This window comes from Cetorhinus maximus, chromosome 19, assembly GCF_964194155.1.
Source record: "Cetorhinus maximus chromosome 19, sCetMax3.hap1.1, whole genome shotgun sequence".
Taxonomy (NCBI): Eukaryota; Metazoa; Chordata; class Chondrichthyes; order Lamniformes; family Cetorhinidae; genus Cetorhinus; species Cetorhinus maximus.
In genome coordinates this window covers 30,980,659-30,999,874 of record NC_135897.1, presented here as the reverse complement: position 1 = coordinate 30,999,874, position 19,216 = coordinate 30,980,659, and the positions used below count along the sequence as shown (strand labels likewise).

The 19,216-nt window shown below is 41.9% G+C and overlaps 1 protein-coding gene across 1 annotated transcript in view; it reads left to right on the top strand.

Moving 5' to 3' along the window:
• Positions 1-18,727, top strand: part of LOC144693713 (integral membrane protein 2C-like) — a 56,434-nt gene extending 37,707 nt beyond the window's left edge. The window contains exons 3-6 of the mRNA XM_078563642.1: positions 14,836-15,027; positions 15,854-15,964; positions 16,536-16,686; positions 18,153-18,727. Of these exons, the coding sequence (XP_078419768.1) occupies positions 14,836-15,027; positions 15,854-15,964; positions 16,536-16,686; positions 18,153-18,244 (546 nt within the window). The 3' untranslated portion in view covers positions 18,245-18,727. The remainder of the gene's footprint in view (positions 1-14,835; positions 15,028-15,853; positions 15,965-16,535; positions 16,687-18,152) is intronic.
• Positions 18,728-19,216: the final 489 nt, after the last annotated feature.

Sequence of the window (19,216 nt, the reverse complement as noted above, 5' to 3'; positions counted from 1 at the left end):
GCCTCATTATACCGTCGCTCTGCTGCAGTCTGAGGCTGCCACACAGGTGTCATCAGCCACGGCCTCTGCGGGTAGCCCTTGTCCCTGAGGAGCCATTCCAGCAGCTTCTGTGGACCCTGGAAGACAGCAGGGATCTGCGAGTGACTCAGGATGTAGGTGTCGTGCACACTCCCTGGAAACCTTGCACACACCTGCAGGATGCGTTTCTGGTGGTCGCACACCAGCTGTGCGTTCTGTGAGTGGAAGCCGTTGTGGTTGATGGAGTCCATTGAGTGTAGCGATGGAGACCTGAGCGCCACATGAGTGCAGTCAATCGCACCCTGCACCTGTAGGAATCCCGAGATCTGGGCGCATCCAATGGCCCTTACATCCTGGCTGTCCCGGTCCCGGGCGAAATGCACAAAGTTGTGTGTCATGGAGAAGATGGCATCCATGACCTCATGGATGCATTTGTGGGTGGTGGATTGTGAAATCCCACAGAGGTCACCTGTGGAGCCCTGAAAGGAGCCACTGGCATAGAAATTGAGTGCCGCAGTCACTTTCACAGCCACTGGCAATGTATGCCCTCCACATCCCCTTGGCGCCAAGTCCTGCAGTAGCTGGTAGATGTGAGCCACCAGGTCCCTAGACACACGCAGTCGTCGGCGACACTGGTTCTCAGTCATCTGCAGGAATGGTAGGCGGCATCTATAGACCCTGGGTGTCACTAGGCACCGACCAGCCACGGCTCACTGTCACTCCTGGGTAGTGTGTGCTGGAGTACCTGCTGCCCCTTCTTCCTGAGGTTGCTGCTCCTACCTTTGCGCGGCCAGGTGCCTCAGTCACTCTCTCCTCCGTCTTCTATGGTCTCTGTCGGCCATCAGGCATACAGCTAGGTCACCATGATCCATGATCCTGGTGTGGTCTTCCTGCAGCATGAAAAATAAAGAGATGGGGTTATCATGGCTGTACTTAGCCCCTTTCCTGGCCCTGTGTGACTGCCCCTTAATGTTTCCCAGAGAGTGCTGGTCACCCCTCGGATGGCCAGAAATAAGTGCACTGCATGGCTGCCCTGTCAATCTGTGACATGGGGGACACTGGGCCAAACCGGGATGCTGAGATTACAAGGGGCTGTGAGCACCTCCAGCAGTGACTGATACATGGCCAGTGTTAGCGAGGAGATTGTAGAACGTGTGCAGTCCAACTGCTCCGCGGTCCAATAAAGTGGTGGCGGATTTGAAGTCTATGCCGGAGGGATTGGGGGGGGGCGGTGGTAAGGTATGAAGCGCTTGGTGGCCCTTTGGTGCATCCGTCATGCTTGCATGGGTGGGCAGGCTTGGAGCCCAACCCCAATCACTGTGGCTACGCCTGATCTGTCTCAGTTGCAGAGGGATGGTCAGTTTATACAGGTGTCCCTAATGCGTGGCCATTTCGCTCGCTTCCCCTGCCCCCCATGTCGATTGCTTGTGAGCGGGATGCAGCGCCAGGGCAGCACTTGACCGCCCGCCTGCCCACCTCAGCAGTCGTCTCTGAGGCTGGCCAGCACTTACCCCCAGACACTTACTCCCCCAACCCCTCCGCAGTCGCTTGCGGGGCCAGGCATCAGTTTTCCCCGCACCCCCCGCTGCCCCTGAGGCCTATAAACAACAAGCGAGCTGTAGAGAACACTGCTACTCACTAACCTCTGTCCCCCCAAACTGCTGGCCGTCCAGTGCATGTTGCCTGCGCGCTGTTGTGAAACACTTCGCCGTGCTTTCCCGTATTCCTGTATTACAATTAGCTCTCCGCCAACCAACGGTGGGAAACACAGCCCGCCCGGAAGATCGCGATTTGCAATCATGCCGTCGTGAAGTAGGTCCTGCCATATTTCCGCACATGCCACCTATCACGCTCACCGCCAGCGGGCTCGGAAAATTCCACCCAAGAGCTTTACTTACATTTTCATTGATGTCCGTTAGTACTTGACATATAGAGCATCTAACCAGTGGTCCTTAAAGGATTCGCTGGAGCCTGCTTTCAAACATCCAAAAATAATCTTTTGGTTCTGATTTTTGTGTAGCTAAGAGGAGCCCACTATCTGTTCTTTATACTCTTCTTCCCCAACCCAAACAGCATTGCCTAACTCCCACTTCACTCTTTCGTGCATTTTCGACTGAGAACTACAGATGAGTTGCTAGGTTCCCACCCCTCCCAATCCACAAGATGCCTGTCAGTGCTCATTGAACAGTGGCTCCTCCCCAAAATTATGCAGATAAGGCCTGACAATGAAAATGGTTTGGGCCTCCCACAGGTGAAATTGGGCAGGCAGAGCATATGCTTTGCTCACTACTTGCCCAATTTTCACTACAGTTGAAAATTGCTCCCATTTACTCAAGTGCAAGTTTAATAATGATCCAGTTAACTGGTGTTGTATGTACTCATGCTACCCTCTTCTAAAGGAATATGTTCATAAATAAGCTTTGAGTTAAAATATTTATGCTCGCTTGTAATTATTACCTACATCTGTAACTCAGACCTTCCCTTAACAAAGCATGATTAATGGATTATGTTTGTGCAGAATTTTCCCTTAAGGCAAGAGAGGCATATCTCTTTTTTTTTAGAAGTCATGAAGTTCAGAGCTGAATATGTCTGAAACTCCATTAGCTTGTCATTAATTATTTAGAAAAAAATTTCAGCTTGATTTTGAACATTATTCTTGGTTCAATTTTAAAAAAAATTTCTTGTGTATGGATGTCATAGCTTTTTGGCCATCTAATTGGCATGTTTTATTTAAACCTTCAATCTAAGTTTGGTGCTAGTTAATTTGGAGACGAATTGTCGGCAAACCAAGTTGATGTTTTGATGTTGTGCCTCAGTTTTTAATGGAGTTTAAATATTAAGTAGAACAGCATTTAAAATATTTCAATTTTTGCTAACTGATGTTCTACTTTGTGTACCCCCTACTTTTCTGTTTCTTTGATTTTCAACAATGACCTACCAATTTGATCAGTAATTACACCTGCAGGGGATTATAGCTATTTTCCCATTCTGCTGGATTCAGTAAATTCTACGTTTATAAAAATGTAAATCGAGCAATTGATCAAATTAAAAACAAAAATAATTTGAAGACTGGAGTCTATTTACAAGCTCACAAACAGTATGGTTTCAACTTCGCAAGTTTTGATTAGCACTTTGAGAATTGAATACAGTTCTATAAGTTATTAAACCATTAGAAATAAGTGACTTTGTTCTCATAATGAATATCCAGGGCTTTGATTACTGCTGATGAGGTCTCTGGGCAATGTAATGGCACTGCATGTAAAAAGCTATTGAAGTAATTCCAATATATTTTCATTGGAAGCTATCCCCACTGCAGTATGTAGTTATGCTGTAAGAATTGAAACATTTCAATAGAAAATGGTTAACAATGATTTTTATCATGAATATCCTACTGAGATCAATTTTCCACATATTATATAGTACACCAAAATGTTAAAACTTTAATGAACAGCTGCTATGATGATGCCCATTTCATTATACATTAATTTTCATTCAGTTTAAATTGCCTGAGACTCTTAAATTCTTTCTAAGGCCTGCAGTGCTTTTTCATAAAGAAATGAAATACACAAAGTACCAGCAGATGAGATTCTTTATTCATCAGACTCATACCTTTTAACTGATCTTCTTTTAATTGCGATATCCTGACATTAAGTGGTGTCTCTGGGAGTACAGCAGTAGTGTATGTAAAATCCAGCTTCTCACTCCTGATATGAATCTGAATTCTACAACGTGAAAAATTGCAAACTGAACAGTACAAGAAAAACTCTTCTATTTCCAGATATAGGGGCAGTCACAGTGAGTGGGCAAGAACATGGCAGATGGAATATAATGTGGGAAAATGTAAAGTTATCCACCGTGATGGGAAAAACAGAAGTGCAGAGTATACCTTAAATGAGAGATTGGGAAGTGTTGATGTTCAAAGGGACCTGATTGCCCTTGTTCATAAATCACTGAAAGCTAACACATAGGTGCAGCAAGCAATTAGGAAGGCAATAGCATGTTGGTCTTTATTGCAAGACAATTTGAGTACAGGAGTAAAGAATTCTTGCTGCAATTGGAGCCTTGGTGAGACTGAACCTGGAGTATGTGCATAGTATTGGTCTCCTTAACTAAGGAAGGACATGCTTGCCATAGAGGGAGTGCAACAAAGGTTCACTAGACTGATTCCTGGGATGATGGGGTTGTCCTGTGAGGAGGGATTGATGAGACTGGGCCTGTATTCTCTCGAGTTTAGAAGAATGAGAGGTGATCTCATTGCAGCATACAAAGTTCTTTCAGGGCTCAACAGAGTAGATGCAGGAAGGAAGTCTCCCCTGGCTAGGAGGTCTAGAACCAGGGATATAGTCTCAGAATAAGAGATAGGCCATTTAGGACTGAGATGAAGAGGAATTTCTTCACTCAGAGGGTGGTGAATCCTTGGCATTCTCTACCCCAGAGGGGAATGGAGGTTCAGTCATTGAGTATATTCAAGACAGAGATTGATAGATTTCTAGATATTAAACATATCAAGCTATATGGAGATAGTGTGGTAAATTGTCAGAGGTAGGACATCAGCAATGATTAATTGAATGGCGGAGCAGGCTCAAGGGGCTGAATGGCCTACTCCTGCTCCTATTTCTTATATTCTTATGTTCCTCTTGGAAGCTCCCAGTTGACTTTTATTTGAGAGAGAAGTCAGTAGTCCAAAATTGAACACGGATATACACGTTATATTTTATTTATAGGAGGAGAATTACTTCTGAAATTAATAAAATGGCATTCCCTTTTAAATATTTTCCATAACAAGGTCCCATTCTCTTTACCGGCTTGGCCCAGTGCATTAATAGAAGACGATATTGCATAATAACCACAGTTTGGTACCTCAGAGGTTGAAGTGCTTGCTTCCAAACCTTACTGGACTCCAATCTTTCTAGCCAGAATTCAATGATTTATCAGATCTTCTGTCTACTAGGTAAAACACCGAAAGGCAAGAAAAATGATCCACTGCTTGGCCTACCGCAAGTAAATCTGCTGACTGTTATTGAGGAATATTTTTCACATTGATAGAAATTTCCAAGGCCTGGAGATCCTGTCTGACTTCTCATATAAAGTGGACCAGTTTGACGTAAAAGGCTTTGAGGAAAGACAAGCAGGGGAGAATAATTTAAGCGTGAATGAAGAAAATAAAAACTGTAGCATAGCTAATAAGCTTCCCTCTCTGTACTATGAAACATTACAACAGAAGATGTAAATTACATAACAATAATTGGAGCCTTAACAGCCAATGCATGCAAGACTATTATTAATCTGGAGGGCCTGGGCTTTTGTATTAGACATACAGTCAACTTCACAGAAGAATGTGGATAGTTAATTCATACAATTAAGATAAAAATCCTTTACAGGAAAACAAGTCTAAATCTAATGACACATTGTATTTGGAAAAGCGGATCTGATCTGCTTTGTTACTTACTTGCATGACGAAATGAAATCTAACACAAGACAGTGATTTATACAACACACATCATATCCAGTGGGGTATTAAAGGCATTCTAAATTGTAACAAATATTTCAGGCCATATAGTAATAATATAAAGCAATAGAAATGACCAGGAATAGTATAAATTACAAGTCAAGATTGATATCTAAATAAAGAAAAATTAAATAGATTTATTCCGCTTCTTCCAACTGTGCTCTTTGGTACAAATATATCATTTAAATCATTACTTGTCGCACTGAAGCCACAATGAGTGTGACATTTAGCAAGCTGTGATTCTCCCGTTACAGATTTTAATAAGTTCTGCTGGTAGATGGATAATCCAAGTCTGAATAGCCAATAGCAAATCATTAGCCCAGATCTTCAGTCTCTAGATCATCAGAGACTAGATGTACGACACAAGATGTGTGTTGGGACCCAGCGGAAGTGACCTCCGTGGGGATTGCCCAAGAAATTTGAGTTTCCAAAGGGCAATTCCCCTGCTTCCTGGGACCCTCCGCAAAAGTCTCCGGCTCTAAGTTGAAGTTGGAGATTTACGACAGTTCCGTGGGACTTACCTGAACCGTTATCCAGGAAATGTTAGGCAGTAAAATCCTAGTCTAACTCATAGGTAACTACAGAGCTGACCCTCCCCAGTCACTCACACCGACACACTGACTCCCTCCTCGAACTCCAACTAAACCCCTGACCCCCAACTAACCACCCTGACTCCCCAATGAACCCAACCCGAACTGACTACTTCCCCAACCACCCAACTACCCCTGCCAACTACCCCCCTGACCTGACCACCCGAGTACCCCTTCGACCAGACCTGAACACCTCCCCACCATCTGACCAACCCCCTGAGCCAACCTGACTACCTCTCCTGACCTAACTCAACTACCTCTGAACCCAACCACTGCCTCACCCACCTTCCACTCCACCCAGCTGCCACCTTACCCATCTATCACCTCAACCAACCACTTCCCACCATACCCACCTTCCACCTCAGCCACCTGTCACTCTACCCATCTGCCACCTTACCTACCATCTACCCTACCCACCTGCCACTCTACGCACCTACCACGCCACCACCTGCCACCTTACACACCTGCCACCCTACCCACCTTCCACATCACCCACCTTCCACCTCACCCACCTCCTACCCACCTACAACCCAACCTACCTACCATGTTACCTACCTGCCACCTCACCCACCTGTGACTCTACCCACGTGCCACCTTACCTCCCTGCCACTCTACCCATTCACCCACCCTACTCACTCACCTATCCATCTACTCACTCATTCACTAATATTCGCCCTGGACATTTAAGCTTACCATATGGTCGCTAGTGCCATAAACAGTCTTGTCTTCCCACACACACATGCGCGCACACACTCCCAAGAAATGTGGAGCAGTGACGAGGCATGGAAAAATTCAAACAGGGTGGCAATCCAATGATGAACAAGTGTCTTAAAGGAGGAAAGCAACTATAGAGGCAGACAGGTGTAGGGAGGGAATTCCAGAGCTTGGAGCCTAGGCTAACAAAGACACAACCACCCATGGTGGAGCAATTATATTTGGGCATGCACAAAAGGCCAGAATTAAAGGAGTGGGATTGGAGGAGATTACAGGGATAGGGAGGGGCAAGGCCATGGAGAACTTTGAAAACAAGGATGAGAATTTCAAAATCAAGACATTGCTTGACTGGGAGTCAATGTAGGTCAGTGAGCAATGGGGTGATAGGGGAAGTCATGTCCCAGTACCAGCATGTCTTATTCTGAACTTCAGACTAGTTTTTATATTTTAAAACGGGACGCAAAAGGCTGAAAAGATGGCTACCATAGGGTCACTTGATTTCTTTTGTGGATTGAAACCACTCCTTTGTCTCAGGAGTGATGAAAAGGAACATTCAAGACTGATGTGAATCAGTGCTCTTTCCTGAAACCAATCCAAAAGGGTATGATCAAAATTGAACGGGTCATTCAAAAACAAATACACTTGCCTTCTCAGGATTGAAACCACAGCACAAGATGTTGGAATCAATATGAACATCACCCTTATTTGGAAAAGGACTTGGATTTGTAGGAAGTCATTGCATGAGACAGCCATGGTTTCTGTCTACTTTTAAAATTATTTAGAAGCTGTTTGCAGGCAGTTCCACCAAAAGCCATCAATATAGCTGGAGGTAATTCAAACAGCCAAAGTAGTTAACACAAATATCTTGTAAGTGGGAGATCCTAAGAGAAGGACTCCACCAACATGTTCCAATTTCAAGTCCACTGCGAACCAACTTCCTAGAAATTTGACTACAAGAAACCTCACAGTCTGCTGAGAATCCCTTCCTTTACACGACCCACAGTTCAACTTTAAAGCATCAAAACCATGCAAGAAACTATAGGTCTGCCATGTGGAAGCCAGAGACTGTAAGCCAAAGACTGAGATAATTCTAAACTGTAACAATACATTACCTTCACCTATATCTAATCTTTGTGTGTAGGAGAGTGTGTGTGAAGTCGCATTTAATTTGGGTAAGTGTAGGAGAATAAATGACATTTTTAAACTCACAAAAAATTGCTGCTGGAATTATTTAATTGGAACCCACACTCCAAGGGTAAGAAAAAACACCTCTTCCATCACAAAACATACAGGTCACAGGTACTAAGGGAACACAAACATTCTGTGACAGGGAATGCAACTTGCTGCGAGTTAAGTCATGGGCGGCAGAGTTTTGAATTACTTCAAATTCATGGATGGTAGAATGTGGGAGATACAGCCAGGAGTGTGTTGGAATAGTCAAATCCAAAGGTAACAAAATCATGGATGAGAGGTTCAGTAGCCGAGGAGTTGAGACGGGTTGAAGTTGAGCGATATTAAGGAGGTGGAAATAGCCAGTCTTAGTGATGGTACAAATCTGAGGCTGGAAGCTCACTTCAGTGTCAAATGTGACACCAAGGTTGAGAACAGATTGGCTTAATCACAGACCAGAGAGATTTAAGGCCAAACTGGTTTGGAGGCAAACACTTTAATCACTGAGGTACCAAATTGTTTTAAGTAAACAGCATTGCCTTCTATTAGTATATAGGGCTACCTCACATCAAAAAATCAAAAACAGGAGAAGCAATTAGTTACAGTTAGTACTTCCAGCTAAGTGGAATGACATTGAAGTGAGAAATGTTGTCCATGTCTATCAATACCACCAATATTTCTCAATAACAAAATCAGATTTACTTGCAGTAGGCCAACGAGCAGACCAATTTTTACCTCTAACCAAGGCTGATCATTGCAACTTTTGGATGCTTTAACTATCAGGTAAAAGATCTGACAAATCTTTGCATTCTGGCCAGTGTGGTTTGAGTCCAGATTGGTTTAGAAGCGAGCGCTTCATTCTTGGAGATAGCAGATTGTGGTTATTATGCAATATTATCTGCTATTAGTGTACAGGGCTAACCTGGGTAGATTTAACCAAACCCAAGAACAGTAGAATCAACCAGTTACAGCTATCACGTGCAACTCAGTGGAATGACCTGAGGCGGTTATTTTTAGATGTTTTATCAAGCTGACAGCAGAAATGATACATTGTCATACTTTTGCGAGGCAGGGTTGTAAACCAGCCGTTTAATCATTTTGTTGCCAGGCTGTAATGAGCAGTATTTTCTTGGATTATTTTTAAAAAAATTTTTGTACACAAAGCTTCAGGGAGGGAAGGGAACTGTTGTTATGTAAGATCTTACAAAGGGAATGATATTTTATTAAGTTTAGATTGAGTTCACCTTGGTCAGATAAGTATAGTATTCAAGTTTCAAGTTTAGAAATACCACTCAATTACAATTTGTAGTTACATTAAGTGGTTTAAAAAGTTAAGCTATAAATTGAAACAGCGTTAACATCTGCCTGGTAGTAGTTTAAACTATTGCCTCAGTTTAGAGAAAAAGGAACTTTAAAACTCACCAAACAATGGATTACCTTCTTACCTAATTGGCCCATAACTTCTGGTAGATTAGCAATTGAGTCAGATTGCCATTCCACTTGTATTCACCTGGAAAACCAGTCGCTCCTATCTCGCCCAACCTTCTGACTCAGGCTAGGTGAGATCTGTGCAGTGCAGCCAGTTCCCAAGGTCTACAATCAAGAGCAGCTCAGTCGAAGGGAAGTGTTATAGAGTTGATCTTCAGACAACTTTTCTTAGTGTAAACATTTAACTTTATTTATAAGACAGCAGTAGCAACTACACGTGTGCACCAAACTCCATAAATAAAGAACTCTCTCCTGTAGAGGTTCCCCACGCTGCTAACACATTGATTTAAATAGATCATGTGATCTTACAACACAGGGTTATTCTTAAAGCTACAGTCCAACATTTATCAAAACGATAATTACTACATTCCTCCCCCTTAACTTTTCTGTACATTTTGTATTTTACAAGGATATTTATCTCATAACATTACAATATTTACCCAGGTCATGAAATTACAAGTTCAGTCTTGCAGGTGGTTTCCTGATCCATGTGGAACGTCACAGCTCCCCGACTTCAGATTCTTTTGTAGGAAATACATTCTGTAGAACTGCGTTAACATCACGTACCTCATTAGGCACATGCAGTTCAGTGTCTTCCACTTTGACAGATACATCGGGCATGTCTGTCCTTGGTTGAGCAGCTTCAACAGAAACCACTAGTTCAGTAATGGTTATGGGTGGAGCATCATTTTGTTGGGATATTTCTCTTTTTCTTAAATGGTCCACATGCTTATAGGTGATCTGGCCCTCCACTTCCACGTGGTACAACAATGTCCAGTAACAGAACTTGCTTTACCAGGTAACCACTTCGGCCCCCCCACCAAAATTCTTTACATATACTGCTTCTCCAACAGTAAATTGTCGCTCACGACTATGCAAATCAGGAGTCACCTTTTGGTTCCCTTGACTTTTCTCCGCCTTCCCCTCCTAATTAGGAAGTATTAGGCTTAGTCTTATCTGAAGATGGTGCCTCATTAGTAATTCTACATCCTCTTTCTATGTGTCTTCTTCCTACCTCGGAATTTAGTCTCAGCCTTCTTTTTGACTTCACTGTTGGTCAGACTTCTCTCAGATGCAGTCTCACCTTGTCTTGGTTCAGTAGTTGAGCTACCCATGACTTGATTATCTACTCGCATCTTGGAAAGTTCTACAACTTTTGCTTTCAAGCCTCTTTAGCTTCATTTAGCTGATTCTTCAGCTTTTCTGTCTCCTTCTTGTATTGTTGGTTTCCTCCTGGAAACTTGACCATTGATGCATCTTCTCTGTCAACTGGTTCTTCTCTTTGTTCAGAGAGGGGTTAAGTTCTTCCTGTTTCTCTTTGTGCTTTTCCAGAGGCACAAACTTTGACCTGGGGGATCCTTGTGGTGTGTGAAGGTCTTTCAATAGGTTTTCCTTTTCCTTGCAAAGCTCACTCACTTTATGTAGAACTCTGTCATTCAGCAGAGCCCCCTTGGGTTTCTTCTGCTGTTCTTCCATGTCGTTGTTTAAGACAGTCTTCATTTCTTCAGGTTGTTGAATGCTTAAACACTCCTTTTTCATCCTGTTGTGGTCCTTGGACTCTCCAGGCTCTTTCTGAAGTACCTTGCCTTGTTCCTTTTTCAAGACAGGAACTCTTCCAGCTTCCTTTTGAAATCTCATTGGCCAATCAAGGTTAATTTCCCTCAACCAATTTCGACCTAGAAGGCTTGGTCCTCTGCCTTCGAATATCATCATGGATAGATGTGCCGATTGGTATCTATAATGAACAGTTGCTCTGGTAATACCTTTCACTTGGATTTCTGCGCCTGTGTACTTTTTCAACTTGGCAGATGCTTGTTCCAAAATTAACTGTTGATCACCTTTGTTTAAATATCTGAAAGTGTGTTCTCCCTGTCTACTTCCATTTTTAATGGTTTACCATTCACTTGCACTGTGCCTATAACTGGCTCTGTCCTCCCAACTTTCATGTTGAATAATGAATAAACGTCAGAATTGGTTGTTTCTGGCTCTCCTATACTATAGACTTTATATGTTGCTTGGAGGCCTGTTTAAATCTAATTTTGCACTGTCTCATTATGTGTCCATTTCTGTGACAAAAATAACATTCTACTTTTAAAATTGCCAATTGCTTGAAGACTGATTGTTTCCACGTCAATGAAAAATAGTTTTCGATTCAGTTGCTAAGTTGTTTCTTCTCATTTTTTGGTTAGTGGGGGCTGTTTCCTGCTTCGTGGTGGAGTCCTGGCTTTTCACGCCACTTTCGGCTGACTTTTCCCATCTGACTAGGAGAACAACACCATTTTGCGCCCCTTGAATTGCTTGTGAACCCCTTACAGTGCTTTCCATCGCGAGCGCTACTTCTAATGCATTCTTAAAATCAAGATTCACTTCAGCCAGCAATCTTCACTGAATAGCATCTTCTTGCACACCAAATATCAAATGACCCCTGAGCATGTCGTTCAGGGCTTCACCAAAATCACAATATTCTGTTAGTTGTTTTAATTTTGCCACGTAGGTAGGAATGGTCTCCCCCGGGGCTCTATTCCACGAATTGAACCTGAACTTCTGCATTTTGACTGAGGGCTTGGGTTGAAAATGTCCCTTAATGAGGTCTACTGATTCAGTGAAAGTCTTCGAATCTGGGGCACTGGGGGTCGTCAAGCTTTGAATTAAACTGTAGGCCTTGCTCCCACAAATACTCAGGAGAATTGCTCTCCTCTTTTCCTCCCCCGTGATTTCATTTGCTTGAAAGAAGAACGCAAGATGTTCTATGTATTGAGCTCAATCATTTGTGGCTGGCTCAAAGGGATCGATTCTGCCAAACTCTTTCTGATGAGTACATCTTCTTTTATTTTTAACAAACTTAGATACTCACAATTGCAGGGTGAGGTACAGCACAGAATCTGATTTATTCTCAATGCCAGTTTGTTATAGAGTTGACCTTCAGACAACTTTTCTTAGTGTAAACATTTAACTTTATTTACAAGACAGCAGCAGCAACTGCGCATGTGCATCAAACTCCAAAACTAAAGAGCAACTCTCTTCTGTAGACGTCCCCCCACTGCTGACACATTGGTTTACATAGACCATTGATCTTACAACACAGGGTTATTCTTAAAGCTACAGTCCAACATTTATCAGAACTATAATTACTACGGGAAGGAAGCCACCCTTTTTTATGGCACCAGCTGCCGTAAAGCAGATCAGCTTAAAGGTACAGTCTCTTTGAGAAGCCATGGAGAAGGTAAGTATATAAGGTAAGTGGGTAGGATTTGATGGTCGGGGGGAAAGGGTTGGGGGGGGGAACAGGTGGTTTGGATGGGGAACTGGGGGGCCGGGGGAGTGTGTCGGGTGGTCAGTGGTGGAGATTTGTTGGGTGGTCAGCTAGGGGACTGGGGCAGGTCAGTGGGCTCGGGTGGTGAGTGGGGGGTGTGTCAGGTGTCAGTGGGGAGGTGGGTCAACTGGCCAGCGGCAGGGGCGGGGGGTCAGGGGGATAGTCGTGGGTGGGTGGTAGTTGGGAGGAAGGTAGTTGGGGTGGATAGTCGGGACGAGGGTAGTCGGGGGGGGGATTGGGTGGGAGTCCCATTGGGGTGTCAGGGTGGGCCACTGCAATAGTTCCCAGAAGTTAGAAGTGGTTTTAATTCTCCTAACTTTTTCTGGGTAACTATTACTGTAAGACAGTCGGAACCCTCCGACGTTTGCAATTTAAATCGCATTATCTGGTGGTTCCCATTGCAGGACAATTGCCCAAAGGAAGTTTGAACTTCCCGGGCAATTGTCATGCAATCCTTATGTAGAGCTTTCAGGGGAGAGAGGGGGGTGGAGTTTCCCCGTTCATCTTTGGGGTAACTCCCCACATCCCAAAGCTTGGAAGTTACGGGCCAATGTCTCTGAGACTTCAGCCTTGAGGTTCCGGTGTCTCTCACTCCCTTTCTTGGACCACTTCTTATTCTGTAAAGGACCAGAACAGCATCTCTTCCCTCACTGCCCCCAAAACCCTCACTCACCAAACTCCCGAGTTCAGCACTCTATCTAGCAGTACTCTATCGAGCTGGCTTCCGTGCTCATCCAGATTTACCAACATCAAGGAACTTTTCTACTTCTTGGCAACAGTATCAGCTTTAAGCACTCCTTGGTCAGTTATAGGATGCATCAGCTGGTAAAATGCCTTGTTTCCCTGTAGCTAAGAGCTGGTGGCATTATAAATAAAAATAAATTAAAGGTTTATATTTATATAACACCTTTTCTTAACCACAGCACGTCCCAAAGTGCTTTACAGCTAATGAGGTACTTTTGAAATGCAGTCATTGTTCTAATGTATGAATGGTAGCAGCCAATTTGCTCACAGGAAGTTTCCGCAAACAACAATATTGTGATATTGATATAGTAATAGAGCAAAATAGTGGGACGATTTCCCTATTTTTGCCATTCCTACTAAGATCATAAAATCATTCTTTTGGAATCTTTTCACTATGTTTAGAATGTTGCTAATAAATAGGAACAAGTGAAAATCCTACTCCTTCAGACTTAGAAGAACCCCTTAGGCTGCACCAGTGTATCATTTCTGACTCCCACGTGAGTTATCTTTGTGCTACCTCCAAGTGAGACTGACTAATTGCTGCCAGTTGTTACTGGATTATGAGCAGTTTTACACTGTGGAGGATCATCCGCTAAAAATTGGGTTAAGACTAGACATTCAATTTATCGCAAAGGTTTCCAATTGGGGCTTGTGGACCTTGTGGGATTCATGAGCATATTGTATAGCATCTGTGAGGTCAGTTGGTGCCTGACCATCTGTGGCTGGATATGCTGCTTGGTTCAAGAATTCTGTATTCAGTAACTTTCTGTATTTGTTGACATTGGTGATAATTTTACCCCAGCATGTCTGATGGGTAACAAATGGGATTTGGTGATCACACATTTCACACTTCTCCCGATTTTTGTTACCATTGGAGTTTGCTACTGTTGATGTTTGCTAATAAAAATAATATTTCCTGCAGTGATATCACTCTTTGATTAGCTGAAGTGGCCTTTTAAATTTCAGAATTTGAAGGGCCCAAATTTCCTTCAAGATAACAGTGTAAAAATACCTTATGCTCACAAGGGATGGACCCTTGATATTCAAGGGCACTGGCCTTTCTCTACCTAGCCACATGCCCATTTAAAAAGCAGGAAGATGCATAATGTGTCAGTCTACAAATGGTTGCACTCTGACACTGCCAAGAAAATTAGGGAAAGGCTATCTGATATATTGCTTTCAGAATGTTTATTTAGAAAGCAAATGGCAGACCCTCCAAAGTGAACGTTTGTAATATTCATGGCTGTTAACTATATTGAAGACTTTAATTATTTCCTCTCTCTAAATAGCACCCGCGAGAGAATATGTTTCACTGCAGGGTACTCTATGATGAAGACTCAGCCTACGCACCATTCAGAGCCGGGATGCAACTGGAAGAGGATGTAAGAATTTACCTGGAAGATGAAGTTGAATTGATTAATGTCCCTGTGCCCCAGTTCAGTGGAGGAGATGCTGCTGATATCATCCATGACTTCCAGCGGGTGAGTTACTGAGCTAACTACAAGTCGCCATAATAAACTTGTAAGTGAATGAGTCATAAAAAATATAAACAAAAATTGTAACAAGAAGACAAACATTTTACTATTATTGCGTAGTGTGTGATGTTACTTGCCAGAATTCAAACACACTGTCCAATTCTAGAGTTATTTATGGTGGTATGAGCACTCTGTATCATAGTGGAAAGTCACAGATGCACTTGTACCATTTTCGATCCTTTGGCCCCTCATAATTTCTCAAACTCAGCCCAGTTTAGGAAATGTTAGACAAAGGGCAGTTGCTTTCTTATAAGGGGGAAGGGGAAAATCAAAGTGCGGGCTTGCACCAGAGTACTTACTAGAAGCTGGTGTCAGAGCAACATTCATGGGATACTACCTTTCTGTCTGGCCTGTTATTGTTCCTCAGCCTTGTTAGTAAATGAGGCTTATGATGAGGTTTCTTGTCAATATTTCCTGAATGGAGAAAAACACAGGTTGAGGCAGAGACTTTATTAAAGTAAAACTGTGAGGGATCATTTTACTGTCCTTGAAAATACAACAGCAGTTACTAACTGTAGTTGTCCACTTACCTTGGTTTTCAATGACACGTAGGACATTTAGGAAATTGCTGCCCCGTTGTGGAACTTTGAGTCTCAGGAGCATGTTAGAATTTTAGGTGTGTGGTAACACAGAAAGGACGTTCTGTCCAATAATTAAGTTCTGCACTGTGAGGGTGAACTTATTAAATCCATTGTGGACTCCAGAGTCCCATGTGGGAAAAGCAGGGAAAATAATTTCCCCAATAGAAACTACATTTGTCTTTTTTTTGTAGGGGTTGACTGCTTATCATGACATTTCTCTGGATAAATGCTACGTAATTGAACTGAACACCACCATTGTAATGCCACCTCGCAATCTCTGGGAACTGCTTGCCAATGTTAAGGTAAGTCATCTTTCTTTATATCGTCCTTCAAGATTTGTTAACAGATTAATTTGAATACTGTATAAATGGGAAATATTCTATTTAGTAATACTAGAACAGGTTTTCAACTTAGTGCATGGAAATTAAAATTGGTGCTTTCAATAAAAGGCAGCTGATTTACAATGGCAGTTTTACACTGGGTTATAAGTTGTAAGTCTACAGACGATCCAAGGGTTGAAAGTGTACTATGCAATTTGTAGAACAAAATGTTAATACATTTGATTCAGCTTCCTTTGTTCATTGCTTTAATAGTGGTATTGACCTATTTATTTTAAATTATTTTCAGTATTGTCTAAACTGTTATGGTTCCTCAGCTCTGTTAGTAAATGATTCTTATGATGAGGTTTCTTGTCAATGTCCCCTGTGTGGTGACAAATACAGGATGAAAGACTTAAGTAAAATTGTGAAGGAACTTTCTCCCTCCTTGAAAATCCCAAATCATGTACTAACTGGAGAACAAACTGTCCTAATGCGTAGATCTTTGCAAATATAATTTTTTTTGAGTTAACAATCAGATTATTAATCCTCACAGAAGGGAACCTACCTGCCACAGACATATGTTATTCAGGAGGAGATGGAAGTCACAGAACAAATCAGCAACATGCAGCAACTGGGTACCTTTATCCACCGGCTGTGCAATGGAAAAGCAACCTACAAGCTGAAACACAGGAATGTTAAGAGAGGTAAGCCCAGTATGTGGGTTTTCTACCTCATCCAAGATGAATGGTGCTCATCTGAGACATGAGTGCTGATCTGATCTCATCTAACAATAGATAATTTTTTTAAGGAGCTATGTGCAAATTAATTTTAGTCTTTCTCTCTGCAATAGTAATAGTTCCACTATTATGTGAGGCAGTAAATGCAAAAACTGCTGAAACTCATTAGAATGCAGTCAACAGACCTGAAGTACCATCCAGCCCTCTGATTCAATATCTGATTACAAGGCTGTGATTGAAAAGAGGTGCATTTTGACTAAAACCTTACAGTCAAACTCCACTATGAAGCTCCAGAATTAGAAATGCTTACCAGTAGAGAAGTGAACTAACTGGAGCTAGACTGTGCCTAATAGGGACAGTACTAATATGTAGGAGCTGATACAGAATGTGTCTCACAGTGACCTAAGAACACTAATCAGCCAGACTGGTTTGAACCCCCAAGTGAGTAAATATCATTCTTGTAATAATATAAGCTCATTTATATCAAATAAAGCATGAAAACCCATTGCTTAAGGCTGAATTCACAGTTCTAAGAGAAAAGGAAGAAATTCTGTGAAAAAGCAATGAAAGAGATTGTGTTATCCAGCAGCATGGTCTCACAAGTAAGAATAGCTCTTGTCTGGCTTGCATCAACAAGTCTTAATGCTACTCTACCCACACATAAACCGACGAAATCTGGTACAGCTTCAACACAATTGTCCTATAAGGGCAATGAGCAGAGCAAATTATACTGTTTTTGGTTAATTATTGCATTATAAGAGCTGTAATAAACCATCTCACAAGAAAATTTAATATGATGACAGTGTTCCTTTAAATCGATTATACAGAAATAATTATGGACAGTATAGTCATGACAATTGCAAAATGAACATGTGCACACTCTTATGCACGAAAACAAATTCGGATCTTTAAACAGGAAATTCATTTCTTACTATGGGAAAACGATGTGATTGCTTACTCAAAAAATGGAAGCAGTATAATCTATATAAAATGCTATGTTTACATGCACTTCCTGGTAATTTGTTCTCTCATAAATTTCTGTGTCCAAATTTATCATGGAAAATGACTATGTAACCTTGTAAAACTCTTCCCTAGCGCCATTGCTGGTGAGGGGATGTAATCACATTATGAAATGTTATGTAGTTGTTTCCATTAGAAACGTGGACATATGAATTTATAATGGAAATATAAATATGTGGAGAGAATGTAGGATTGTTAAGTGGGGACCAAATTATACCTGCATTCCCTGATCTAATTAACCCCAGCCAGGTAACCCTGCTTCGCCTCAGAGTGACTAGTAGGTATGGAAAAGGATGAGGATAGTGCAGAATTAATGTTCAAAAAATAGAAAAAAACTCCCTCTTTGCATTGAACAGTGGTCAGACATGTGCATTTATAGAATGTACCGGTTATGGTGTCTCTTTTTGTTTCAGCCATTGAGAAGCGTGATGTCAAGAATTGCCAACGCATACGACATTTTGTAAACGTATTTGTGGTTGAAACATCCATCTGCGAAAAGGACTGAAGTCATGAAGTCAATGGCTTACAGTATCTATGTTATTCTGCTTGCAGTTATTCTTGCACTCAAGATCAACAATATATTAGTTTCCTGCACTCTTGTTCATGTTTTTGTGATGATTCTGTAATCCTGCTAATTAAGTGGTCATACTTGCATTTTAACATTGCATTAGTTGCTTTTTGCAATTCACCAGCCTTTATGCTGATGAACAAATCAGAACAGAAAGGATAGCCTCTCTCCCACCTTTAACACTGCATGACTGTATCTGTTGAACATTTGAATTAAGAGTATGTATTTCACAAATTCATAATTCACAAGTTTCAGTTGAAAAGACAAAGTAACAAAATTACTATTGCAACCAAAACGAGAAAAGAAAAATGTACACCTGAGCCAAAAATGATTGTTGCATATATTTATGTTGTAAATGTAGCATAGAAGTAAATGACATGCTTGAAAGAATAAAACTGATGAATGAAAAGTGGACTCAAATTTTTGTTCATGTCTCTATATCTGTGTCTCACTGTTTCTTTAGTGCAGGTTGGGACCGTTTGTCCGATGTGTTGTGAAAGCAATGTCCATTGTCACATGCTTGGAGAAATTTTTCCTGTTCAGCCCTACTGTACCAAACCACACAAAACACCCTTTTGAAACAAATTGAGCGCACAGTATGTGCAGGGACCTAGGGGAAGAGAATATTATTTTCACGAGGTCCTAGTTAACATTAAACACACCCCCACCGAATGCCCAAGTATATTTGCAGAAAGATTACATGATTGTTACTTTAAGACCCAAGAGGAGGAGGACAAGCATGGTAACGTGGGAGACCATCAGCAATTAATGTTAGACGACTCTGACTCCTCCACTGTCATCATCCACGACCCTTACCCTAACCCTATGAAGGAGTACCTTCACCCAGCTGGGAGTATAACATACATTTGAGTCAAAGCAGGGTGTTGTTCGCAAACATCAAAGATTTTT